Genomic DNA, 21,855 nt, shown 5'->3' with positions numbered 1-21,855 from the left:
GCAGCTAGAAGGTCAATACTGAGGTGATAATTTTATCTTCTTTGAGGGATTGGGGAGATTAGAAAAGGTGCGCTGCATGCGTTTGGTGATGTATTCATGCATTAGATGTGCCCATGGGCATGGGTTCAGTGAAAAAAAAAGAGAAGGGAAAAGGAATGATCTTTTGGCTACAGGTATCAGAATCATTTCATGATATCAGAATGGAAGTAAATTTTTTTTCCCATTTCATGATATACAATTCTAAGAATCATTGAGAATAATGTATTTCAGTTACTGTATTTAAACTACAGGTATCTTTTAACTGCAGTTAAAACATAATTATATGAACTATAATACGAACAATATCCAGGATTCGAATCTTGGATCTTCTTGAAGAACAAATCTTTTGACGTACGAGAGGTTCCACCTAACGAAGCTAACAGTCTTTAACTGTAAAGTATATTATATGGAATAGTATATTCATAATATGATATTATTAGATATTACTAATATAATTTAGATATATAAATTTAAATCTATAACTATTATTTATATGCATGTAGTGCAATTTAATTGTTTATCTCAATATAAATATCTAACCGTGTAGGATATTATTAATAGCATCTCAAAAGAGAAAATGATGGCTCGAACCTTTTTTTAGTTTTTTCCCCTCTAGTTTTGTCTTTTGTCTGAATAAAAACATGAAACCAAAGATCTTTTTGATCTACTTTTCACTCGTTTCCATTTTTCCTGCGGCTGAAAACATGAGATTTTCTTCCTTATTATCTCGTCTTTTATCCCCCTCCTCCCCGGCTCCTCGTTTGCGTCGCTACGTCTATAAAACGCAAGGTGGCAATTGGTTCCATCGCCAATTCGCCTCTCCCCACTCCCCTGACGTGCACTCCAACGCCAACTCACCTCTCTCTGGTATCCTTTTCTTCTACACTTCTAATTTGAACTGACCCAAATGATCCTAGTGGTACATTAAATGGCCTGATGCAAGCGTATTTTGGCACCCTCCCCTGTTTAAAGTCTTCCATAAAATTCCATGAAGCAAGAACCAGAAAAAGGAAACCGGATATCTCGGGGGTCCAAATCTAGAAAGCAAGGTTCCTCTCCTTTCTTCATTCAAGGAAGAATTCTCTCCTTCCGGCCAGCACATCAACTCTCTCTCTCTATCTCAATGAGAATATCGGGGTCGTAATTAATGTTCAGGCAGTGGATTAGTGCATAAGAGACAGGAAAGGAGGTTTTGGAGGTGTTGCGGATTCTTGCAAGCTGAGATGGCTCTCAAGAAGGTGGTGGTGGTGTTATCCATGTTCGTCATTATTTTGGTTTCCAGCGGGGAAGCAACAAGTGTAAGAGGAGACGTAACATATGATGGAAGAGCTTTGATCATAAATGGAACTAGACGGATGCTCTTCTCTGGTTCCATTCATTACCCTCGCAGCACTCCTGAGGTACTCTCTCTCTCTCTCTCTCTCTCTGAGTCTCTCTAGACTTCGATGTATCATTTGCTATTGATTTCTTTGGCTGCTTCTATGCTTGGTATTGAAATCTTGATCCTTTCAAAGACACGGATTAGAGTTTCAGGAATTGGTCGCCAGATGGACTTGACTTTATCTCCTCTCTTGTTTCTTTTTGTCTTTAACTTAACAGACCTTCTTGGCTTGTTTTGAGGTTGTTGCATCAATTGGGACTGGGTTGTCATTTTCCCAAGCAAACCTGGTTGGTCTCAGCAGGAACCTAGTGTTGGGAACCAAGCTGATTAGGTCTGTCAATATTGCGAGCTAGAAGTGAGTTGGTCTGGACCCAACCCTTTAATGAGTTAGAGTTATACTGGAATGGGTTGTGTCAAGCTTTGGAGTGCGTATGGAAATTAGCTGAAATCTCCTAAAGATTGCTGTTATTACCTTCCCGTGAAGTAAATGAAGATATCCTTGTTGCCTCCATCCACTAATCTTTGATCCAGAGATCTAAATGAAGTATTTTAGCAGTTCTCCTATCAACAGGGTCACGGGACATGATTTCACTCTATTTATATTAGTAAAATAATCATGACCTGTTGATGATATTGACTTACCAAGCCAAGCTTGTAACAATGAGAAATGCTTAGAGTTGACAATAATAAAATAACAACCGGCCTGTTGATCGATCCAATAACAATAGCAAACAATCAGTACTTACATATCATCCTTTTATTCAAGATAATGGTTTGCCAAATTGGATATCATAAGAGAATTATGATTCTTCCGAAGTGGAGTTATAGATTAATTAAATCTTCGATCTCTCTCTCTCTCTCTCTCTCTCTCTCTCTCTCTCTCTCTCTCTCTCTCTCTCTCTCAAGAATGCTTCTTTAGATAGAGCATAGGAGGAACTTGCTATTTAAAATGAAGAGCAGTAAGCCAGTAACTATAGAAAAAATATTCTATATATTCTGGTGATATGGTACGCAAACAGGTTTACAAGTTCACAAGTTGTCATAAAATACTGCGCTAAGGAATAAACTAGCAACTTAGTTTTCTTTTATATATACTTCAGCTGATCTATTTGTGGATTGGCATTTTTTAAGTATGAAGATTCTACACTACGTTTTCTTCTTTTCCACATCTAATTGACTCTTAAAATATCAGTACAGACAACAGAATCAATGTAACGATAGCATTTCACAGTTCCAAATTCTGAAATGGAATTAAAGAAAGAAAGCATTCCAATAGAGTTAAAATGAGGAAAAAATTTAAATTGCTTGGCTTTGGAGATCTAATCTATGTAACAGACTCAAGTCGATGATTAAATAAAACCATGCTAATTCTTAGTGGTTGAACAGGGATATAAGTCAGCAGATTCTACATCCTACCTAGTCAGCTCAAAGTTAGCTGCAATGATGTGGTCATTTTTCAAGCTAAACCATCATGCAAGGCGTAAAATAAATGACGATATGTAAACAATAAAGCAAACGGACCGATTATTTGCAGCATTAGTTTCTTTGTATTACATTTTCTTTTTTCAATATTTCATCCTAGGAGTAACAGTTTGTAGTTTATGGTTCTGGACTACCAATTCAGTATACTTCTTGTGGAGTTAAGGCCATGACGCTTTGCATGTAAAGTCTATGTCTAAGTATGTAAATTTTTTTCAGTTGATATCAGCAGTAGTTAAACAGAAATGTTCATTTGAAGGATTTCTACATAAATAAACAATGTGATAAATTGGCAGATGTGGCCATCCCTCATAGCTAAAGCCAAGAAAGGTGGACTTGATGTCATACAGACCTATGTGTTTTGGAACGCTCACGAGCCAATCAGAGGACAGGCAAGCGATCTATCACATCTACTCTCGTATTTTTCTATACTAATATCAAGCATTCACTAAATGCTATGGCATTATCTCTGAGACAGTATATATGATCTATGTTTTGCTTCAGTTTAATTTTGAAGGGAGGTACAACCTTGTGAGATTCATTAAAGAAATTCAAGCTCAAGGCCTCTATGTGAGCCTTAGGATGGGTCCCTTCATTGAGTCCGAATGGAAATATGGGTATGGAATGCTATTTTTTCAGTACTTGTAAAACTGTAACTTAATAACATATCCTTTTTTAAAAAACTTATTTTAGAAAATATTATTTTTTTGAAGAAATCTGGCTGAAATCCAATAATAAAAGGGAGAATTTTTTTTTTTTTTTGAATACAGCAAAGGGAGAAGTTATTAGATTGATCGGTCCTTTAAAAGGACATAAAACCTTGATCATTTAATAGAAGTACCCTAAAATTCAATTGAATTGTGATGACTAATAGAATTGGTGCAAACCATCAGTTGGGACCTTCCTCAGCGCTTGCACTGGGGAGAGATTCCAGCAGAGAGAGAGAGCGAGCGAGAGAGAGAGAGAGATGGCTCAAACCACATCACACAACAACCCTTTAAAGCGAGAATTTCCATACCATTTTCTACAAACATACTATGGGATACATTTCAAGACTTTAGAATGTCTCATGATTTGCTGCAAGCCAAATGTTTAGCCCTTTACAGACTGATGCTTATGGTAGACCAAGACTAGTTTGTATTTTGGGGAACTCATGTTTTATGAATCAAAAGCAATAGCAGATAGTTCATTTGTCATACCATCTAATGCATCAGCAATCCAAATCCAACCACTGAATGCCTTCCACACTGCAAACGCTTTGCATGACATGAACAAAGTGAAGTTTGTGACATTGCCTGTTGAATTCTCAATGCACGCCTCTATTCTTACATTGGAAAAAGGCCTTTATGCAGTCCATGCCTCTGTTGATCTAACAAAGGGCTCATGTCAAAGTTAAAGACCGCAAAAGAAAATGGAGAAATTATAAAGAGTTGAATGCAAGCTTAGAAAAGATATTTTATAATAGTTTACATTCTAGAGGATTTGGTATCCAATAAGAATGGATAGTGAAGTAGGATCTACATGATTGTTTTTGCATCTTTTTTAAGCCAACATTAAGAGATTGAATGTAGTCCTAAACAAGACAAATAAAGCCATAATTTTCTATATATTGTATTTAATTGGCTGTGCTTAAGTAGTGTGTATGTAAACAAGATAAAAAAAGAAGAATAAAATACTTTGATGCTTTCTAATCTAAATGAACTCATACATGCATTTTATTTTCCGAAGATAATGACTTAATTAAGTCATGAAGCCCATGACATCTTCCAATAACTAATTCAAATAAAAGAGGGGGCATCATCCAGCCAAACTATTTCACAACCCAGTAAATAAGCAATTTTGGCCAAGAGATGCGCATTCTGATTCCCACCTTGCACTATATGCACAATGTTACAACTCCTAAATCTTCTCCGAGAGAGCTTAAGAAACACATCTGTGGAATCACACAGTTGAGGGAATTAACTTCCATGTTTATCAATGAAATGTTAGGTGGCTTGCTACTGTTTTTCTCCACACACAAAAAAAAAAATCAATGTTTCACAATTTCTCAAGGCATTTATGTACTGTAGTATTGAAATCCTCAAACTGTAATCCTAGATTTTGATGACCAATGAAAAGAAAAAAAGATTAAGTTTCACTATATTTGTACTTTCTAGTCTTTTGGATAACTTCTACATATTTTTCTGCACTGCTGATATTTCCTTGACACTATGTGGACTTGTGTTTTGCAGAGGCTTCCCATTTTGGTTGCATGATGTTCCAGGAATTGTTTTTCGGTCTGACAATGAACCATTCAAGGTATATGACTGCATGAAATCCATGAATACTACCAGTCCCCTTCACACCATAGGCAACTGCTTGGAGTTTAAAATTTGCTGCTTTACCTACTCTCTCTCTCTCACACACACACACACCCTGCACCCCCCTCCCCCCCTCCGGCCATTGCTCATACCAAGTCTATTCAATAACATGATTCCGGCCCCTCCGGCCGTGGCTCATACCAAATCTATTGAATCCCCCTCCCCCTCCCCCCCCCCCCCCCCCCCCCCCCCCCCCTCCGGCCATGGCTCATACCATTTGCAAATAAGGCTCATGGCAAATATCTCTCAATTACATTCCTCAGAAAATGTGTCTCAACTTTGCAATCATTGACTTAAAACACCTATAAAAGTAAAATCACTATCTGTAATGCAAAACCAGATTCATAATGCAATTGATCACATGGATAAATATTTAAGTATCTTTAAGTTGAAGTAGATGAGTACATGTTTAGTTTTACTTTAACTGAATTTCATTTAAATATCAGAGGATATTCAGATACCAAACAGAGTGAACCTTTCCTCAGAAGACTTGGAAATAGAAATGCGCATAAAAATAATACATAAAAATAATCCTTTCTGTTTTTTTTTTCAAAAAAAAAAAAGACAACCTGTTGTGACTTTGAATAACACTCTATTAAGAAACTCTGTTCTTATTATAGTAAATCGAGGCTATATATTGATGATTAGTATCAATGTAATTAATCATAAAAAATAATCATGTATAATGTCTTCAGAGCACTTTGGTTGTGTTGGCTACTTCTGCTTAAGTTGGCTAGTTCACATGCAGTTCTACATGAAAAGTTTTGTGGAAAAGATAGTGAATATGATGAAGTTGGAGAAATTGTATTACCCTCAAGGAGGTCCGATCATAATTTCTCAGGTGACACATGTTAACTAAAACTATTTTTTCATTATGGCTATGTAATGTCATGTGAGACTCACTTAAAGAAAATGATATGAGCAATATAACATGCAGATTGAGAATGAGTACCAAATGGTGGAGCCTGCATTTCATGAGGCAGGACCTCCTTATGTTCGTTGGGCAGCGGCTATGGCTGTGAGTTTACAAACTGGGGTCCCATGGATGATGTGCAAGCAAGATGATGCTCCTGATCCAGTGGTCAGCCTTCTTACTTCATATCTATATTCATGACTCCTGTGAAAAAATGCAAGTTAATAGTCTGTCACAATCAAACCGTTGAAACTTCATGTGCAGATAAATACCTGCAATGGATTGAAATGTGGAGAGACATTTGCAGGGCCAAATTCACCTACAAAGCCATCACTTTGGACAGAAAATTGGACCGCTAGGTATGCTTTCGACAAAGCACACCTATCATTTTTCTCATAATTTTGTATTCTTAATACTATCAAAATTCAGATGATCACTTTCTGGTACACTTCTCATCTTAAATATTCAATTTGATTATAAGGTAATGCCTTATGCTAGAGCTATGCAACTGAATTAATTAGGAAAAAAAGCACCAAACATTGTATCTGGTTTCTAAATCTGCAATCCGTGTTCATATAAACCGAACATAATGCTAGTATATCCATATTCCATACTGTATTGAAAAGTGAGATTTTTTTTAAAAAAAATCACTATTCCACCAAGATTCCATTTATCACTCTCTTCCCAAAATAACCTTGATCGCAAGGGGGGAAGGCCCTTGCGCAGTCTTTCTTGTCTCTTCCTCTCTGTCTCACAAACACTCAATATTAGAAGAATACAGGTAATACAATCCCCACATTTTGGTGCTTATCAAGATGTCTCATTCTCTTGTTTTATCATAAAAAATAGTAAAGATCCATCTCACAGTTTTCCTTCTTTTGAAAGCCATGACTAGTTGTTGACCTAAGATTAGTGTTAATTTTTTCCAGCTAGGCTAGTGGTTAGCATTCTAGTAATGTTATATTTAGAGGTGAAAGTAGATCGGATAAAATCCGTCCGGATTCGTTTTCATATCTGAATCTATCCGGATATGGATAAAAATTTGAGCATCTGACTGATATTCGTATCCGTGTCTATATCCGTTAAAGAAAAATAAATATGGATAGACAACCATTTGATCCGTCTCCGAATATCTGATTTCATTTGTAACCCTATTTAATTTTATATAGCACTTATGAACTTTTAAGAAAAATAGATGATCATATTAAAATGCTATTAACTTGATTTATCATCCACTTAGTAAATCTTTGATTCTATAGTCATAAAGTTTAATTATCCAATTTATATCCGTATTTTTGGTATCCGATTTGTATCCGCATCCATTTCAAACAAATATGGATATGATTTTTTTTGCATCCAACTAACATCCGTATCCGTAGATTCGTTAAGTAAAACAAATATGGATATGAATATGCTAGTATTTGTTCCATATCCTATACGATTTCAGCCCTAGTTATATTGGAAGACATAATGGCAGCATATGTGAACTCATCCCATGCCTACAATGTTTTGTTGATTCTCTGTCCTCCAAGAAGACTAATGGATGACTCTTGCCATGTAGATACCCAGTATATGGGAAGGAACCATCGATGAGGCGTGTTGAAGATCTTGCATTTTCCGTCGCACTGTTCATTGCAAGAAAGAACGGAAGCTTTGTGAACTACTACATGGTATGTGTTTTTCTTCCACTTGTTTCATTATATAACTTCTAGTAGACTAGTACACTTTGCATAAAGAATTTAAATCTATCAAATACTAAGATATATCTTAGATCCCCTTTGTAATTTGAGCCCTCGAAATAGGGTTGGTTCGAACATTGAATAATGGAATGGCTTGAAAGAAGTTATGCCACAAACAGATTTGCTATCATGCCTTAACGATCCTCACTTGAAGCCTTTGAAGGATAATAATTATATTTAAGTAATAACCTTATTTCAAGTACATTTCCTTTTGGGGCTTCTTTTTTTTTTTTGGCATATATACACTTGCAAATATGCTTACTGTATATTTAACCTCTGAAAATCACTATTTGCATATATATCTCTCTAATCATCTTGTTGGTGCATGGATAACCCTCTCATTAGATTTTTGATAGATGGCATTAATAAATAACCATTTTGACTACTATTTGCCGCTATTACCCTTTTTCATTAGTACCCTGAAAAAATACTATTCAGTTTGTACTGAAAAGAGCTATATTTGTATATGCATGCATCAAGGGTGTTAATGCAAAATAATAGTGAAGCCATTTCATGCTTAAAGCTGTTATTTATTAATATTATCAGCCAAATATTCAATGGAAGGGGTATCAATGCAAAAATAGTATGACTTAAGGGGCATATATGTAAATAGTGATTTCCGGAGGATAGATATTCAATAAGCCATATTTTATCAAGAGGGGAAATATATTCTTTCATTTCAGTAGCTTATTCTTCTATTTGAATAGCTCTGTTGTCCAATAACCTCATTTTGATACAATTACATGATGAAATGAGTCACTCTGGATGGATAATCTGAATATCAGGTAGAAGAGATGACAGTCCAGAAGTTACAGCTAAAACAAGCTAATTTTTACAATTATAAGAAAATCATGGATGAACAGCTTGTAAACAAGAAATCAGAGTGCCAAACAGGATATCCAGATGTGGTAAAATAGAACCTTCAACATAAAAGAATGCTGCTTCTTTCCATGAATCCACTAGAATGGTGTTCCTTTTTTCCAGAAATATAATATGCATGTGCCAATGTGTGGTGCAGATAAACTTCTTTTAAAATATTATCATCTGACAACTGATCCTAATGCAGTACCATGGAGGAACGAACTTTGGGAAGTCCCCCTCCTCATATGTAACAACAAGCTATTACGATCGAGCTCCTCTGGATGAATATGGTTAGTGTTATTAGTTGTAAGTCTTGTATTTCTTCAATGATTGACTTGAGAAGGGGGAGAGTCTTTGATAGAAGAAAATATATATTTTTCAGGTTCTGATCATACATCTCTGTGACTTCATCCAGGCTTGATCTGGCTACCTACATGGGGTCATCTTAGAGAACTGCATGCTGTAATTAAGCTATCCTCAGAGCCACTACTTTGGGGAACCTATACTAATGTTTCATTGGGTCAACTACAGGAGGTAAGATGGCATAAGGCTTAGAACATTGACATTAAACCTCTCTTTTTTTCTTCTTTTTCACTTTGTTTGATGATATCTTTTGTATATTTGAAACCACTGGTATACTTAATGGATGTTTGCAATACAGGCACATGTTTTTCAAACAAATTCAGGAAAGTGCGCAGCATTTCTTGTAAACTTTGACGAGCATCTTAATGCAACTGTGTGCTTTCATAATGCAACATATGAATTGCCTTCCAAGTCCATAAGTATTCTGCCAGACTGCAAAAGCGTAGCCTTCAATACTGCAAAGGTGATCTCACTGCATCTTAAAGATCAAATTCACTGAGACTGATTTTGTGTTACTCCTTTCTTTACTTCATTCAAGCATTTTATCCTCTTTTCTTCCCTTCTTTGACATGTACACAAATATTTCTGAAATTCTACATGAGCTATAATTTGGAGCCTTGTTTCTAATCATCAACTGATTTATCCTATTAGAGATGGTTGCCATATTATATCAACTTCAGTTTCAAACTCATCTTTCATCAGTGTACACAATTAAACCACTTAAATAATGTAATAACACTATGGTTCTTCATTGTCTTTCACAGGTTAGTGCTCAATATGGAAATAGATCAGCAAGAGCAGTTCAGAGTTTCGACAATGCTAAGAAATGGATGGCATTCCTAGATGGAGTACCTAACGTTCACGATGCTTCATTCATTACAAAAGAACTGTTGGAACAAATGTCCACAACAAAAGATGTGACGGATTATCTTTGGTATACTTTCAGGTAGTATGAGAACTACTGTTCTTGTTTAATGAATCTTAAGAGGTATTTGTAAGCAATACACTACTTGTTTAAAAGTTTTTTTTTTTTTTTTTTTTGAAATCTTGATAAATCCTTAACTTGTAGTATCATTAATTGCCCAAGTAGTCAACTGCATTTACACCCTTTATTCTGAAATGCAGCTACAACTACAAATCCAGTGATGGTCAGCAAGCACTCCATGTTGATTCACGAGCTCATGTTTTACATGCTTTTGTAAATGATGAGTTTGTGGGTAAGTAACTTATGAATTTAAGAAAACAGGTTTCTTCCCTGATAAAACAAATGTACTTCACAAACTAAATAAATATGTACATTTTCCATGAATGTTACCAACCAAAACAAATGAAACGGAAAATTAGTAAAATCAGGAAAAAAGTACTTCTCATTTTGCTAGTATTAGAGTGACTCGTTATTGTTACTGAATTTCTCTCTCCTAGCATTGATAAAGCTGAATATCTTTGCTTCAAAATGTAATTAGGAAGTGTGCATGGGAGTTCTGATGGACCTCGAATTATGACTTTTGAGAAAGACATTTCATTAAGGGAAGGTCAGAACAACCTCTCATTGTTGAGCGTCATGGTTGGATTACCAGTAAGAATCTTACTTCCAGTTCTTGTTATTTACAGTTGTTTCATGTGACTTGTTATTTACATTTGACAATTGAAAGAAAAAAGAAACTATGAACAAAAATACATAACAAAGTACTGAATGAACTATTAGAAAAAAAGAGAGAATAAAAATCTAGAAAGCAGGGGACTTTTGAGACATGATTTTTTTTTTTTAAAGAATTTTTTTTAAAGAAAATATTGAACTAGAATTTTGAGTCACAAATTTATTTTGGAGACATTTTTTGAGCCGCAATTCATTTTTCAAGAATTTGTTGCGTCACAAAGTTTAGAGTACAGTATTATTGCTCATAAAGAAATATTTCTTTTTGGTTGTACTTGTGGAATTTGTTTTTAAATTTATAGCCTAAATTTTGATCAAGGATCTACCTCTCTTGTCTGTTTATTCTAACTAGTGCAGCGTTAACTCTGGTTGTATATGACCTCTGCTACACCAAAACACATTATAAAACCAACTTAGCACAAATGAACTATTATGCTATTGGTACGGCTGCTTTGAAAGAGGGGAACACAGATTCTCTCTTTTTTCCCTCCTAGGAGAGAAAGGGAGAGAAGAGAATGACAATTTGGAAAGAAGCATGAAGAAGTACTTGCCCCTCCTACATTCTTAAGTGCTTGCAACACTGGCTCTATTTCTCACGAGAATACATTAGATTTTATGCTCTATTTTCATCTGAACATCCTTTAGCACTTCTCTCAGAGACTTTTCTTATGTTCATGTTTCTGATATAGTCCTCCATACTCCTGCCCCATGTTTAGAATCAAATTCTTACATCCATATGAGAAATTTTAAGCCATCTCACCAATATTGAAGATATTCAATCCGGTTCCTTGACTTCTTTTTTTCCTTTTTTAAAGGAAATCACCCTTTAACTTTCCAATGGTAAAACAAAGACAAAATATTGCAACATCAGTCAAGATTTCAGTCAGAACAAGGGCCACAAAAACAGCTCTATAGAAAATTTCATATGCATTCCTTGTAACATTTGTTTATTTAGTGGTGCATACTATGCAAGTTGGCTTCATTTTTACCTTATGGATTTGAAGGATTCTGGGGCATATCTTGAGAAAAGGTTTGCTGGGCTTCGTAGAGTGAGCATCCACTGCAATGGAAGCAGACCTCAAAATCTCACTAATTGGCTGTGGGGATACCAGGTATACTCTAGACATAAAAGTCTTCTTTGATAAGACATGCTCCGAAAGTAATGATTGTAAAACTATAAAATAGATGGTAGTTACCCTAAAATTCATAGGTATACTTTGTTTCTGAGGAATTTATAGCTACATGCTTATTCAGCATAAATGTTAAATGTGCTCTTTCTCTATAAAAACATTGTAGGCATGCTCTTCTATAAGTTCTTATTAACTATGTTTGGTGAAAACATCACATTGGTTTTCACTATTTAAAGAAGTATTAGCTATTAAAAGGTCTCTGTTCACATGGGAAGCAATATAGTATGACCACAAATACATGCATTAGATTAACAAAGACAAAATGCAGATTGGTTTATTAGGGGAAAAGCTAGAGATATACACCCAAAAAGGATTACCAAAGGTGGATTGGAAAACAGTTGGGAGCTCTATATGTAAACCTCTCACGTGGTACAAGGTAGAATGTCAATCTCCATGCCATAGAGACACCTCCACTGCCAGAGAACCATTGCTCAAGCAACTAATATTTGTAAATCCTTTTATTGTACAGACAACTTTCCATGTTCCATTGGGTACCAACCCGGTGGCACTAGACCTTTCGAGTATGGGTAAAGGCGAGGTGTGGATCAATGGAGAAAGCATTGGCCGTTATTGGGTCTCATTCACTAGTCCCAATGGACAGCCATCTCAAACTCTGTAAGAAGAGTTTTTCAATTAATGAGCATGTTTATTTCCCTTTCAGTCTCTAACTACAGTGTCTCAAAATGGAATAGTTACAATGATGCTAAATACTTGTTTACATGTCTTCTTTCATCTGACAAATTTATTGTATCTATCCCTTGGCTGATGGCCAACTACTAGGTATCATGTTCCTCGGTCCTTTCTGAAACCTTTTGGGAACCTCCTGGTTCTTTTTGAAGAATTGGGTGGGGACCCTCTTGGTATCACAGTGAACACCATCTCAGTTACTCATATTTGCAGTAATGTGGCTGAGTCCTTTTCCCCATCCCTATTTTCAAAAAGAAAACAACCAAGTGTTCAGCTCCAGTGTCATGAAGGTCAAGCCATATACTCCATAAAGTTTGCAAGCTATGGAAACCCTATTGGAGATTGTGAAAACTATGCTTTAGGAACCTGTCATTCAGTCTTATCCAAAGCTGTTATGGAGAAGGTAATACTTTCAACGTTCTCAATCTATATGCATGTCCACCACCATGAAATATAGACTTTGTTATACATGAAGCACTTCTTCAAAGTTCTTTTCTCTTAGAGTACAAAGAGCTGCTGAGACTTAAGTTCTTTTATTTCGCTCAAAAAAGAAGAGCTCTTGAGATTTCTCAACTTTTAAGCAAGATACATTATATTATCAGGATCAATAAAAATAAAGTTTCTAAGAAAATTGACAATATTTTTTCATCAGATTCTCACAATAATTTAATTTGTGCTTTTGCATGTTTAAGCAGGCCTGTGTGGGTAAAAGGAGATGCTCAATCCCAATATCAGCCACAAAATTTGGAGGAGACCCATGCCCAGGCATTGCAAAATCTCTATTAGTTGTGGCTGATTGTGTTTGATCTCTAGCAATTCACATACATGCCACTTGAACCAATGATTATTCATTTTGATATTCAATAATTTATCAACACAAATTCTTGGAAACCAACATGACAGCAAAATCATATCAGCCCTCATTAGAAATCAGAGATTTTTTTTTGAGCAAAATTAGAGAGAAGTAATTGTTGAGTGATGAATGTAATTGACTCATGAAATAAACAAGTCTTTCATTGCTTAATGATTTACTAATCCAAGTGAAAAGGTGATCCATCCTTTCTATATGACTTAAAATGAAGAACAGTTTATCCTTTTTCTTGAGAAAGGAGAATAGGATATCCAATTTGCATAAAGAAAGAAGTCAAGAACAATTTCTTTACTGTTATATGGAAGAGTATGGTACCGGAACTTCTTGATAGCATCTACTTCTTAGTCAGAAAATGGATTAGATTATCTTCTGAAGAAATAAAAAGGAAGCTGAATTCTTTGTTGCAACTTCTGAAACTTTTGTTGGTGGAGAGGTCTCGTATCTGGGTTTTCCTTTTTATGGTCTTGATCACTCTTATCTTTACTCCAGAATAATAACCCTTCCTTTTACTTTCATTTGCTTACAAAAGCCATTTGGTGGCTGCCTAACCTTTCCCTCGAGGAAAAAAAATCTTGTATGGATTAATACTTTAATCACTTTAGTGGGATTAATGTGGATTCTTTCTATCCTTTCGGATATCTTCTCTGAATGGATAAGGAAAATCACTATGCGAAACAGAAGTTTTAGGTAATGCTGCTTCTGAAGAATTCACTAGAAGCAGCTTAATCATTTTAACATGTGCTCTTGTCTCCACGATATAAGATGGTGTCGAGTACCTTGGCAAAATTTTAATCTTTTGTAATTGATCTCAAGTTTTAAAATTAATGTTTGAGAACCCAATTGTTGCATTAAGTTAATTATGATTAAAAGCTTGCTTTTGGCACCAATCCAGAATTTTTTATCCAACAATATTTGATAATGAAAATAATCTCAAACTAAACTACAATAGAAAAAAGGAAAAAAAAAATAAGTTGCAAGTAGTGCAACGTTAGATATATGAATGTTTAGAAACAAGAACTAATAGAAGTTGGCATCTTAAAAACCCTTTACGACAACCCAATCATTAATTGTATCTAGAATCGAGAACAGCTAAAATTTTAAAATTAACCATGGTGATTCATCTAACATGAAAGTTGATAACTAAATCGCACGAGGATAATAATGCTGGAGAAAAATTGCTTTTTATTGAAGAATTGCTACTATTGTATAGAAAGTAAACAATAAAAAAGATCTTTTAATATGTGGAAGAGCTGAGCGTACCGTATGGATAGGAAGACTCTGACTTGAAGACAGATGAGGCTTTGTTCAACTCTCGGATGCTCACTTTGGAGCCAAAGAAAAATAAGGGTCTGTGTTTCTGTTTCTCTACAAATCAGCAACATACCAAAAGGAGATTGCGAACTTCCATTGCCAAGGGAGGTCTGAGTCGTAACGAAGAAGGCGAGGAGGCGGAAGGAGCTGTGAGCTGGATGGTGGAGCCGAGGCGGACGCGCTAGCTCTCGCCTACGAGCTTGTCGAGGAAGAGGAAGCGGCGGTGGAAGGAGAAGAGACAGAGGTAGGAGAGGGCGGAGATCGCCGTTAAAGATAGCTGGACGGCGAGGTCGTAGGGGCGGCGGGCAGGGGAGTAGATCAAGAAGAAGTGGGAGGCAGCAGGGACGGAGAGGCTGAGGAGGAGGAAGAGGGACCAGGAGACGACGGCGCGGGGGGGATCGGAATGGTCGACGCAGAGCCACTGGAGGCACGACCGGAAGCTCTTGAGCTCGTCGCCGGCGTGGGAGAGGAACCGCGTGTACGACGCCTACACTTCTCCTCCTGATTTCGCCATTGATATCGATACTCGCTTTTTGTCGACCTTTCTCCCGGTCTCCTCCATCGGGGATCGGGAGATGGATGCTTCTTTCTTTCTCTCTCTCGTTTCTTCTCCGACAAACCGTGCCCTCCTCCTCCCGTCCTTATCAACGGCGAATCGGTGGATGAGCACCAATAATATCGTATATGCTTATACCAAATTATGCTATAATAATAGAGTATTTTGCATAATGAGAGTTATGCAAGGAATGAGGGGATTTTCATTAAACTTCGGTTAGGTTTATATCGGGGACACACACACACACACACACACACACAAAGTCCCACATCAATGATCAGAATTATTGGATTTATGATTTATTATTTCTAAACTGATTATACACAAAAACTCATAAGATTTGAAAACTTTAGCCTATATATTATGCGGCCAAAAAAAAAAAAAAAAGGCTAAACAGAATTAAATTATATGTATTTTTTGGATCACTTGATGCATATTTTAAAAAATTTATATTATATAATTTTTCACGTGTAAGCAGTTAGACGTAGTAGATCAAATCCAACATTTTAGATCATCAATATGGGACCTCCATTGTCTAAAATCTTATCGAATTTCAGCAGAAATCCACTCAAATATAACCATGTCCGGCTCTCTCTCTCTATATATCTATATATAGACTTAGCTATATTCAACTGGATCTCCATTCATATTTGGTCAGATTTAGATCGAACGATGAAATCTTACATCCGAGCTATTAGATGTGATCTATTACTTCTAAACTAGTTACATATTAAAAATTATATAATTTGAAGGTTATTAGCCTACACATCAAGTGACGTTTGGTATTATTTAAATTAGTTTATTTCTTGACCACTTGATTCAAAAAGCTTGGGCATCCAAATTTCATGTTTTTTTGTGTGTAAGCAACTTAGAGTTAGTAAATCACATCTAACTTGAATTTTAAATTTAGTTGAGTTGCTGTTTGGACCTATTTTTTTGTCTAGATTTTTTTTCTCCTCTTTCTCTTTATACTTGATTAGGCTGACACGATGGTTATAAAGCATTTGTCTTCTTTGTTACTTTTATTACTAATTCAAAGCTAAAAAATTCTTCTATATTTTGTATGGAATTGTAAATATCTCCTGCATGTTTAATTGCTGCATTATCAATTCTGTATTTTGACATTGTTGCAATGTGATCTATTCTCATCCTAATTAGGATTAAGGGTCGCCAGAGGTGCCTATACGGCAGATAACATGGAGGCAATTATGTGATGTAGATTTTTTTTCAACATGAAAGATTAAATTTGACATGGATAAACCTCTTTTCCTTTTTCCCCTAAAACCTAGAGTTTCAAAAACCTAATTTTCGTAGAAGAGAGAGAGATTCAAGAGAAGGGAGTTTGATGCCCCTCACTGTGTCAAACAGCTCTATTTCTAACAAAGGCAAGAAGGGGGAGAAATGGAAAGCTTGGTCCATGATCTATTACCTCACCATGGAATGTGATCTACCACCTCACCATGAAATTGGAGAAGCCTTCCTCTTTTACCATCGAATTATAAAAGGCTTCTACAAGGAAGGTAGATCACATCCCTCCCTTTGGATCTCTTTCTCTTTTGCAAAGAGTTAGAATTTTTAAAATCCTAGGTTTTGAAGAAGGGAAGAGAGCCTTATTCCATCTTCCTTTAAAAAAATCCCCATCACATTTATCGATGTCCAATTCCATCTTTCTTTAAAAAAAATCCATATCACATGACTACCTCCACGTCACCTACCATATAGGCACCTCCGGTGAGCCCTGAGGGTGGGCTATATTGCGGTAATATAAAACAAACAAGATCGACATTGCAGCAATTAGATATATAAATATTTATATACAATTCTATACAAAATATAGGAGATATATATATTTTAGCCTTGATTCAGTGATATAAACTTATTTCCTTAAAAAAAAGTAGACTCCATATTTAGGGTGTGTTCAATTAATCGAACATGGTAAAGCCGACGCCACTTACTTTGGTAACTTCAGACCCTATCTTTTCGAAGCCGTTGAACTAGAAGGATGTTCCAAACCGTCCAAACTTTACTTTGGGGTTCACTTCTTGCAACCAAACAATCCTTCTGCTTTCGGGGAAGCGATTTCTGAGCAATAAAATACATCCTAAGTCCAACCGCACCCTTATGTGTTGCAGGTTGTATCTTTCACATCACAGAATAATTGATCTTTCTTCGCAACATCAACCGTCAGATCGACACTCCAGCCTTTTTCTTCCATTTATGTGCAAAGCCGCCGTGCATAAATGGTTGATGTCGCAAAAGAAGGTAAATCAATCATTCACACGGAAGATACAGACCTCACTCATACTGATTGGGTTGGGGTCTGGGTTAGATATTTGGGGGACTTAATCCGCTTGCAGCCCTTAACTGCATCTAGTGAGCTCCATGGACAGCTCTGCTGGCAAAGATAACCTTGCATTCATTTGCTTCTTTTTTTACGGCTTGTCCCTCCCGAATGCTCCCATTTAAAATAATTAAGGCAACACAAAATAATATATATGGTAACGGCAACAAAGCCGATTTTGCCGACTCTCAGCATCTCAAGGGTATCCTAGGCCCCGATTTGCCGTCATTTATAGCTACCATTTATTCCCTTGGCCCATCTTGCCAACTTAAAACTCTCGCCCTTGGTGCGGCGGCCCCGAATATTTTTGACCATGCCCATCGTTCACCCCTATCTGTCCTCTCCAGCCTTCGAACACGAAGAGATACTGGAAGATGGCGTAGAAGAAGTCGTCGGCGACAGCGAGCTGTGCAAGCCCAATGATCCCGAGAAGCAAGAGTGGTTCCAAGACCTCCTGGATAGCCTACTGGACTTCCTCCCGCTATCGGATGCCGGCGACGTGGAAGAATCGACCAAAGTCGCTGCTTTTGCTGATTGGCGTGTGCCCAAGAAGCGGAGAACCGGGCAGCTGGTTCGCCGTCGAGCATGGTCCCTCGACCCACCGGCACGCCTTCTGTATCATGACCACCTCTCGAGGGATGGTGATGATTTCAGCATGCTGAAGAAGTGCACGCACTGCATCACAATGGACACTCCGCAGTGGAGGAACGGGCCCGCCGGGCCCGGGACCCTCTGCAATGCTTGCGGAATCCGCTACAAGTCCGGGCGGCTCCTGCCGGAGTACCGCCCGGCGTCGAGCCCGGCGTTTGGTAGTTCTGGATATGCAAACAATCACAAGAAGGTTCTCAAGATAAGGGAGACCAAGAAATCAAGAGGGGATGATGAAGATGTCCTTTGCTGAAAGTGATGCAATGTCAGTGGTGTCATAGAATACTTTCCGCAAAAAAAATTTATAGACATGGTCTGTCTTTGCGTTTCCCATTGTACATCTTTGTTAAAGGAACTGATATTAGGTTTAGCTTTTTTTGGTGTCAAGCTATGGAGAGATGGTCTCTTCTTGTGCAGAATCACCAAATGATTATGGTTAGCGCTTGTGGATTCAATTGTTCAACGCAACTCTTCTGTTGTTTTAAGGTTATCACTGTCATGCATGCATGAGCTAATAGCCCTTTCCAAGGGACATCTATAATGATTCTTGGTGTTTAATTATATTGAAGAGGTAGCAGAACTTTCAAAATTTCTATTTCTGTGCTCGAATTGGTATTGATGAAAAAAAAGTATGGATCCTTTGCGGTGAATATTTTGTACCGCAGAGTGTTGTGCAGCATTCAATGGCCACCATCAGAAGATGGACGGCTATCAAACAAAAGCTGCTAAGCATTATTGGCCTTTTTACTGTAGCTCAAGTTTTTAGGTCAATCGGTTAGTTAAGCTAATTCACCAAGCAAGTCGATATATTTACTAAGTTTTAGGTCAATTGGTTAGTTAAGTTTTCATTTACAAACAGCAATAACAACAGTTAAAGAAGGTAATAAGAGACATCAGATAGAAAAAATGGGGTAGTCTAGAGGGAGAAAAAGGGATTGGGATGGAGAGAGATGAAGCATTAGAGACAGTAAGGAAAGCCCCAAATCTTTTCCTGGTATTCAAAAAATAAATCCCATGGTAAACTTAAAATTAAACAGTTAAGCAAACCCTAACAAAACAATCCTCTAAAACTCCCTAAAACAATTTTCTTGAGTAACTGGGCTGCCACCTTGTCTTCTTCCCTTGCCTTGATGTTGAGGATAATCTTGTTGTCTCATGGCTCTGTCATGAATGCTTTAGGGTCACCTTGTGTCTTGTTTCTCCTTGGGTTATCTTGTTACCCATATCTCTAATATACGATGGTTGCTATTATTAGTATAGTTTGTGACCTGACTATCTTGCATCTTCTCTCTATATCCTCGTGCTCGATAAAAAAATTGAAATAAGTCTTTGCTTTTCAACGACGATCTCAAAATGGGATCGAGGTTTCATCTAAAACCTCTATATTTGAACTACAAAAGAAACTTTGAGTACAGAGGTCATGATCCATAAAGATCTGGCTTCCATCAAGTTCAGTCAATCTAGCAATATCTGAATTTAGCATCAAATGAGCATCTATATCCATATACACAATTGGCTCATGAAAATGAATATGATATGGGTATACTAATATTTGATCCACCATCAGATTTGTTTTCAGCCCATCCTTATATTATGCAAAAGCATGCATCATGATTAAGATCATCTTGGTCATTTAGATTATTATTCCCAAAGTTATATTTGTTTCATTTACTTGAATATTTGTTGTATTTCTTCTAGAATTGTTATCAGATTTTAGCTAGCTTATTTGGAGGTTTATCACTAATTTATAAGCATAATTAACTGTAGTTCAAGCAACAAAACTAATAACCGTAGTTTCCATATTAAATCAACAATGATGTAGTTATACAAATTAATTTTCATGCTTTTTCATGAGTTGATTTAAGCTTCCCTCACGATTTAGCCTATTGTGTTGATCTACACTGAAGCATAAACTATCTTAACCTCTATGCTTCCATTGGAAATAAAGTATCTAAGCCAAATAAAAGCGGAAAAAAATGAAGAAGGGACAAATATGATTGATGAATCTTCATGACTTGTCCATTTAGTGACAATTGAAAGTGTGTTGTCTAAATAAAGCAAACTTAACATTGAATTTCTTTGCTATACTTTTAGAATATTAATGTGGCTAAAGGCTAGAGTGATTTTTTCTATTTCTTTTGGAACTAAAAAAAGATCAGAGCATCGAGTTAAATCCTTCCAATACATTAAAGTAATATTTACTTACTAGTTAGAATTATTAAAATAAACCCAAGAAAGTCCATCACTTCTTTAACTATCTATGCTATTATTTATATATGTTACACATATATAAAAATCTAAACACAACACACACACATATAAGAGTTGGGGTGTGTGTGCAACATATCTATTAATGTTTATGTATAAATGCATATAACTGGGTCATTTTTTTGCCCTAAACTTTTATCAAAAAACATGAAATTAATTAGGTGCATCCATCTATAAATTATGACACTTCTTATCCTCTAGCCACATTTTTCTTGTAGAATCAAGTTCCTAAGTTGAATAGCACATTAACATATTCTAAATCATGTTTTCAAGAGTATGTAACTGGATATTTCTTAAAAATTAGTGAGGGAAGAAAGCTAGGAGCTAGATTGGGTGAGAGTGATGTTCGAATCCAGATCACTGGTATCAACAACACATGATGTCAAAAACTGTGCTATTTGGAACTTTTAATATGATTGCACTTTTAGTGGCCAATCAAGTTCTACTTGTAGATAATTTTATGGGCATGCCTACAATGCTTGATGGAGCCTGAGATTTGCATGCACCATCATATGCTCAATAGGACGCTAAAAAGTTATCATGTAGTGCCAAAATGAACCTCAAAGTCTTCTATGTATTGCAAGCTGGTGGCCTCTTGGAAGCTGAGCATGCATCTATTTGTTCCTGTTTCCAGACTCAATTCCAGTGCTCAAGAAAAATTTCCCATTGGAAGAATTGAAGTCACCTATACTCAAATATGATAATGGCCATCAAATCTCTTTCCTCTTGTTTTAGTTTCCTAATTTTATAATTTTTTTGATGAAGTTTCCTAATTTTATAGTTATTAGACCGATCTAAGAGCTAGGTACTCCCTAGCAGGATAGAGATGCATTATTTCTTCATTCCCATTTTTCCTGTGTCATAAAATATTACAATTTGGAAGAAGAATTAACAGGACTCAGCTCAAATATGGTAAATGCCATTAAAGCTCTTTCCTTTTATTCTTGTATTCCCCAATGTTAAGCTTATTCTCTGGAAAGATAGACATGCTATTTTTTGTTTTTTTGGGCGGGGGCTGGGGGTGGAAAGGAGGAAAAACTGCCACCTGAAGATTTAATTTGTTTCTTTTTTCTTGTACCATGAAATATTGCAACTTATAAAAACTAATGTCTTTTTTCTTTGAGGAAAACTTGTAAGAATTAATATCACCAATACTCAAATTTAGTGATGGGCATCAAAGCTCTTTCCTTTTGT

General features: G+C 36.4%; 2 protein-coding genes and 1 long non-coding RNA gene across 3 annotated transcripts; 2 read left to right on the top strand and 1 right to left on the bottom strand.

Annotated features, from left to right (window-relative positions):
• Window positions 1-864: 864 nt before the first annotated feature.
• LOC103702620 (beta-galactosidase 7-like) lies at window positions 865-13,915 on the top strand. Its single transcript, XM_008785121.4, has 19 exons — window positions 865-1,439; window positions 3,196-3,291; window positions 3,404-3,516; window positions 5,131-5,197; window positions 6,008-6,100; window positions 6,197-6,340; window positions 6,437-6,531; window positions 7,734-7,842; window positions 8,978-9,062; window positions 9,188-9,306; window positions 9,434-9,598; window positions 9,900-10,081; window positions 10,261-10,352; window positions 10,599-10,711; window positions 11,794-11,901; window positions 12,248-12,355; window positions 12,449-12,594; window positions 12,760-13,069; window positions 13,362-13,915. The coding sequence occupies exons 1-19, from the start codon at window positions 1,263-1,265 to the stop codon at window positions 13,470-13,472; spliced, it is 2,433 nt and encodes an 810-aa protein (XP_008783343.2). The 5' UTR covers window positions 865-1,262; the 3' UTR covers window positions 13,473-13,915.
• On the bottom strand, window positions 3,896-15,512 carry LOC103702621. Its single transcript, XR_603340.4, has 3 exons — window positions 14,798-15,512; window positions 6,212-6,376; window positions 3,896-4,268 (listed from the first exon to the last, which is right to left on the bottom strand). It is a non-coding gene; the product is annotated as an uncharacterized LOC103702621 (long non-coding RNA).
• A 2,546-nt stretch (window positions 15,513-18,058) lies between these two features.
• LOC103702733 (GATA transcription factor 2) lies at window positions 18,059-18,646 on the top strand. Its single transcript, XM_008785286.1, has one exon. It carries the CDS (start codon window positions 18,059-18,061, stop codon window positions 18,644-18,646), a length of 588 nt encoding a protein of 195 aa, XP_008783508.1.
• Window positions 18,647-21,855: the final 3,209 nt, after the last annotated feature.

The sequence above is a fragment of the Phoenix dactylifera genome, chromosome 1 (assembly GCF_009389715.1).
Source record: "Phoenix dactylifera cultivar Barhee BC4 chromosome 1, palm_55x_up_171113_PBpolish2nd_filt_p, whole genome shotgun sequence".
NCBI lineage: Eukaryota > Viridiplantae > Streptophyta > Magnoliopsida > Arecales > Arecaceae > Phoenix > Phoenix dactylifera.
Note: the sequence above shows the minus strand (reverse complement) of the source record. Positions and strands in the feature narration are given on the sequence as shown.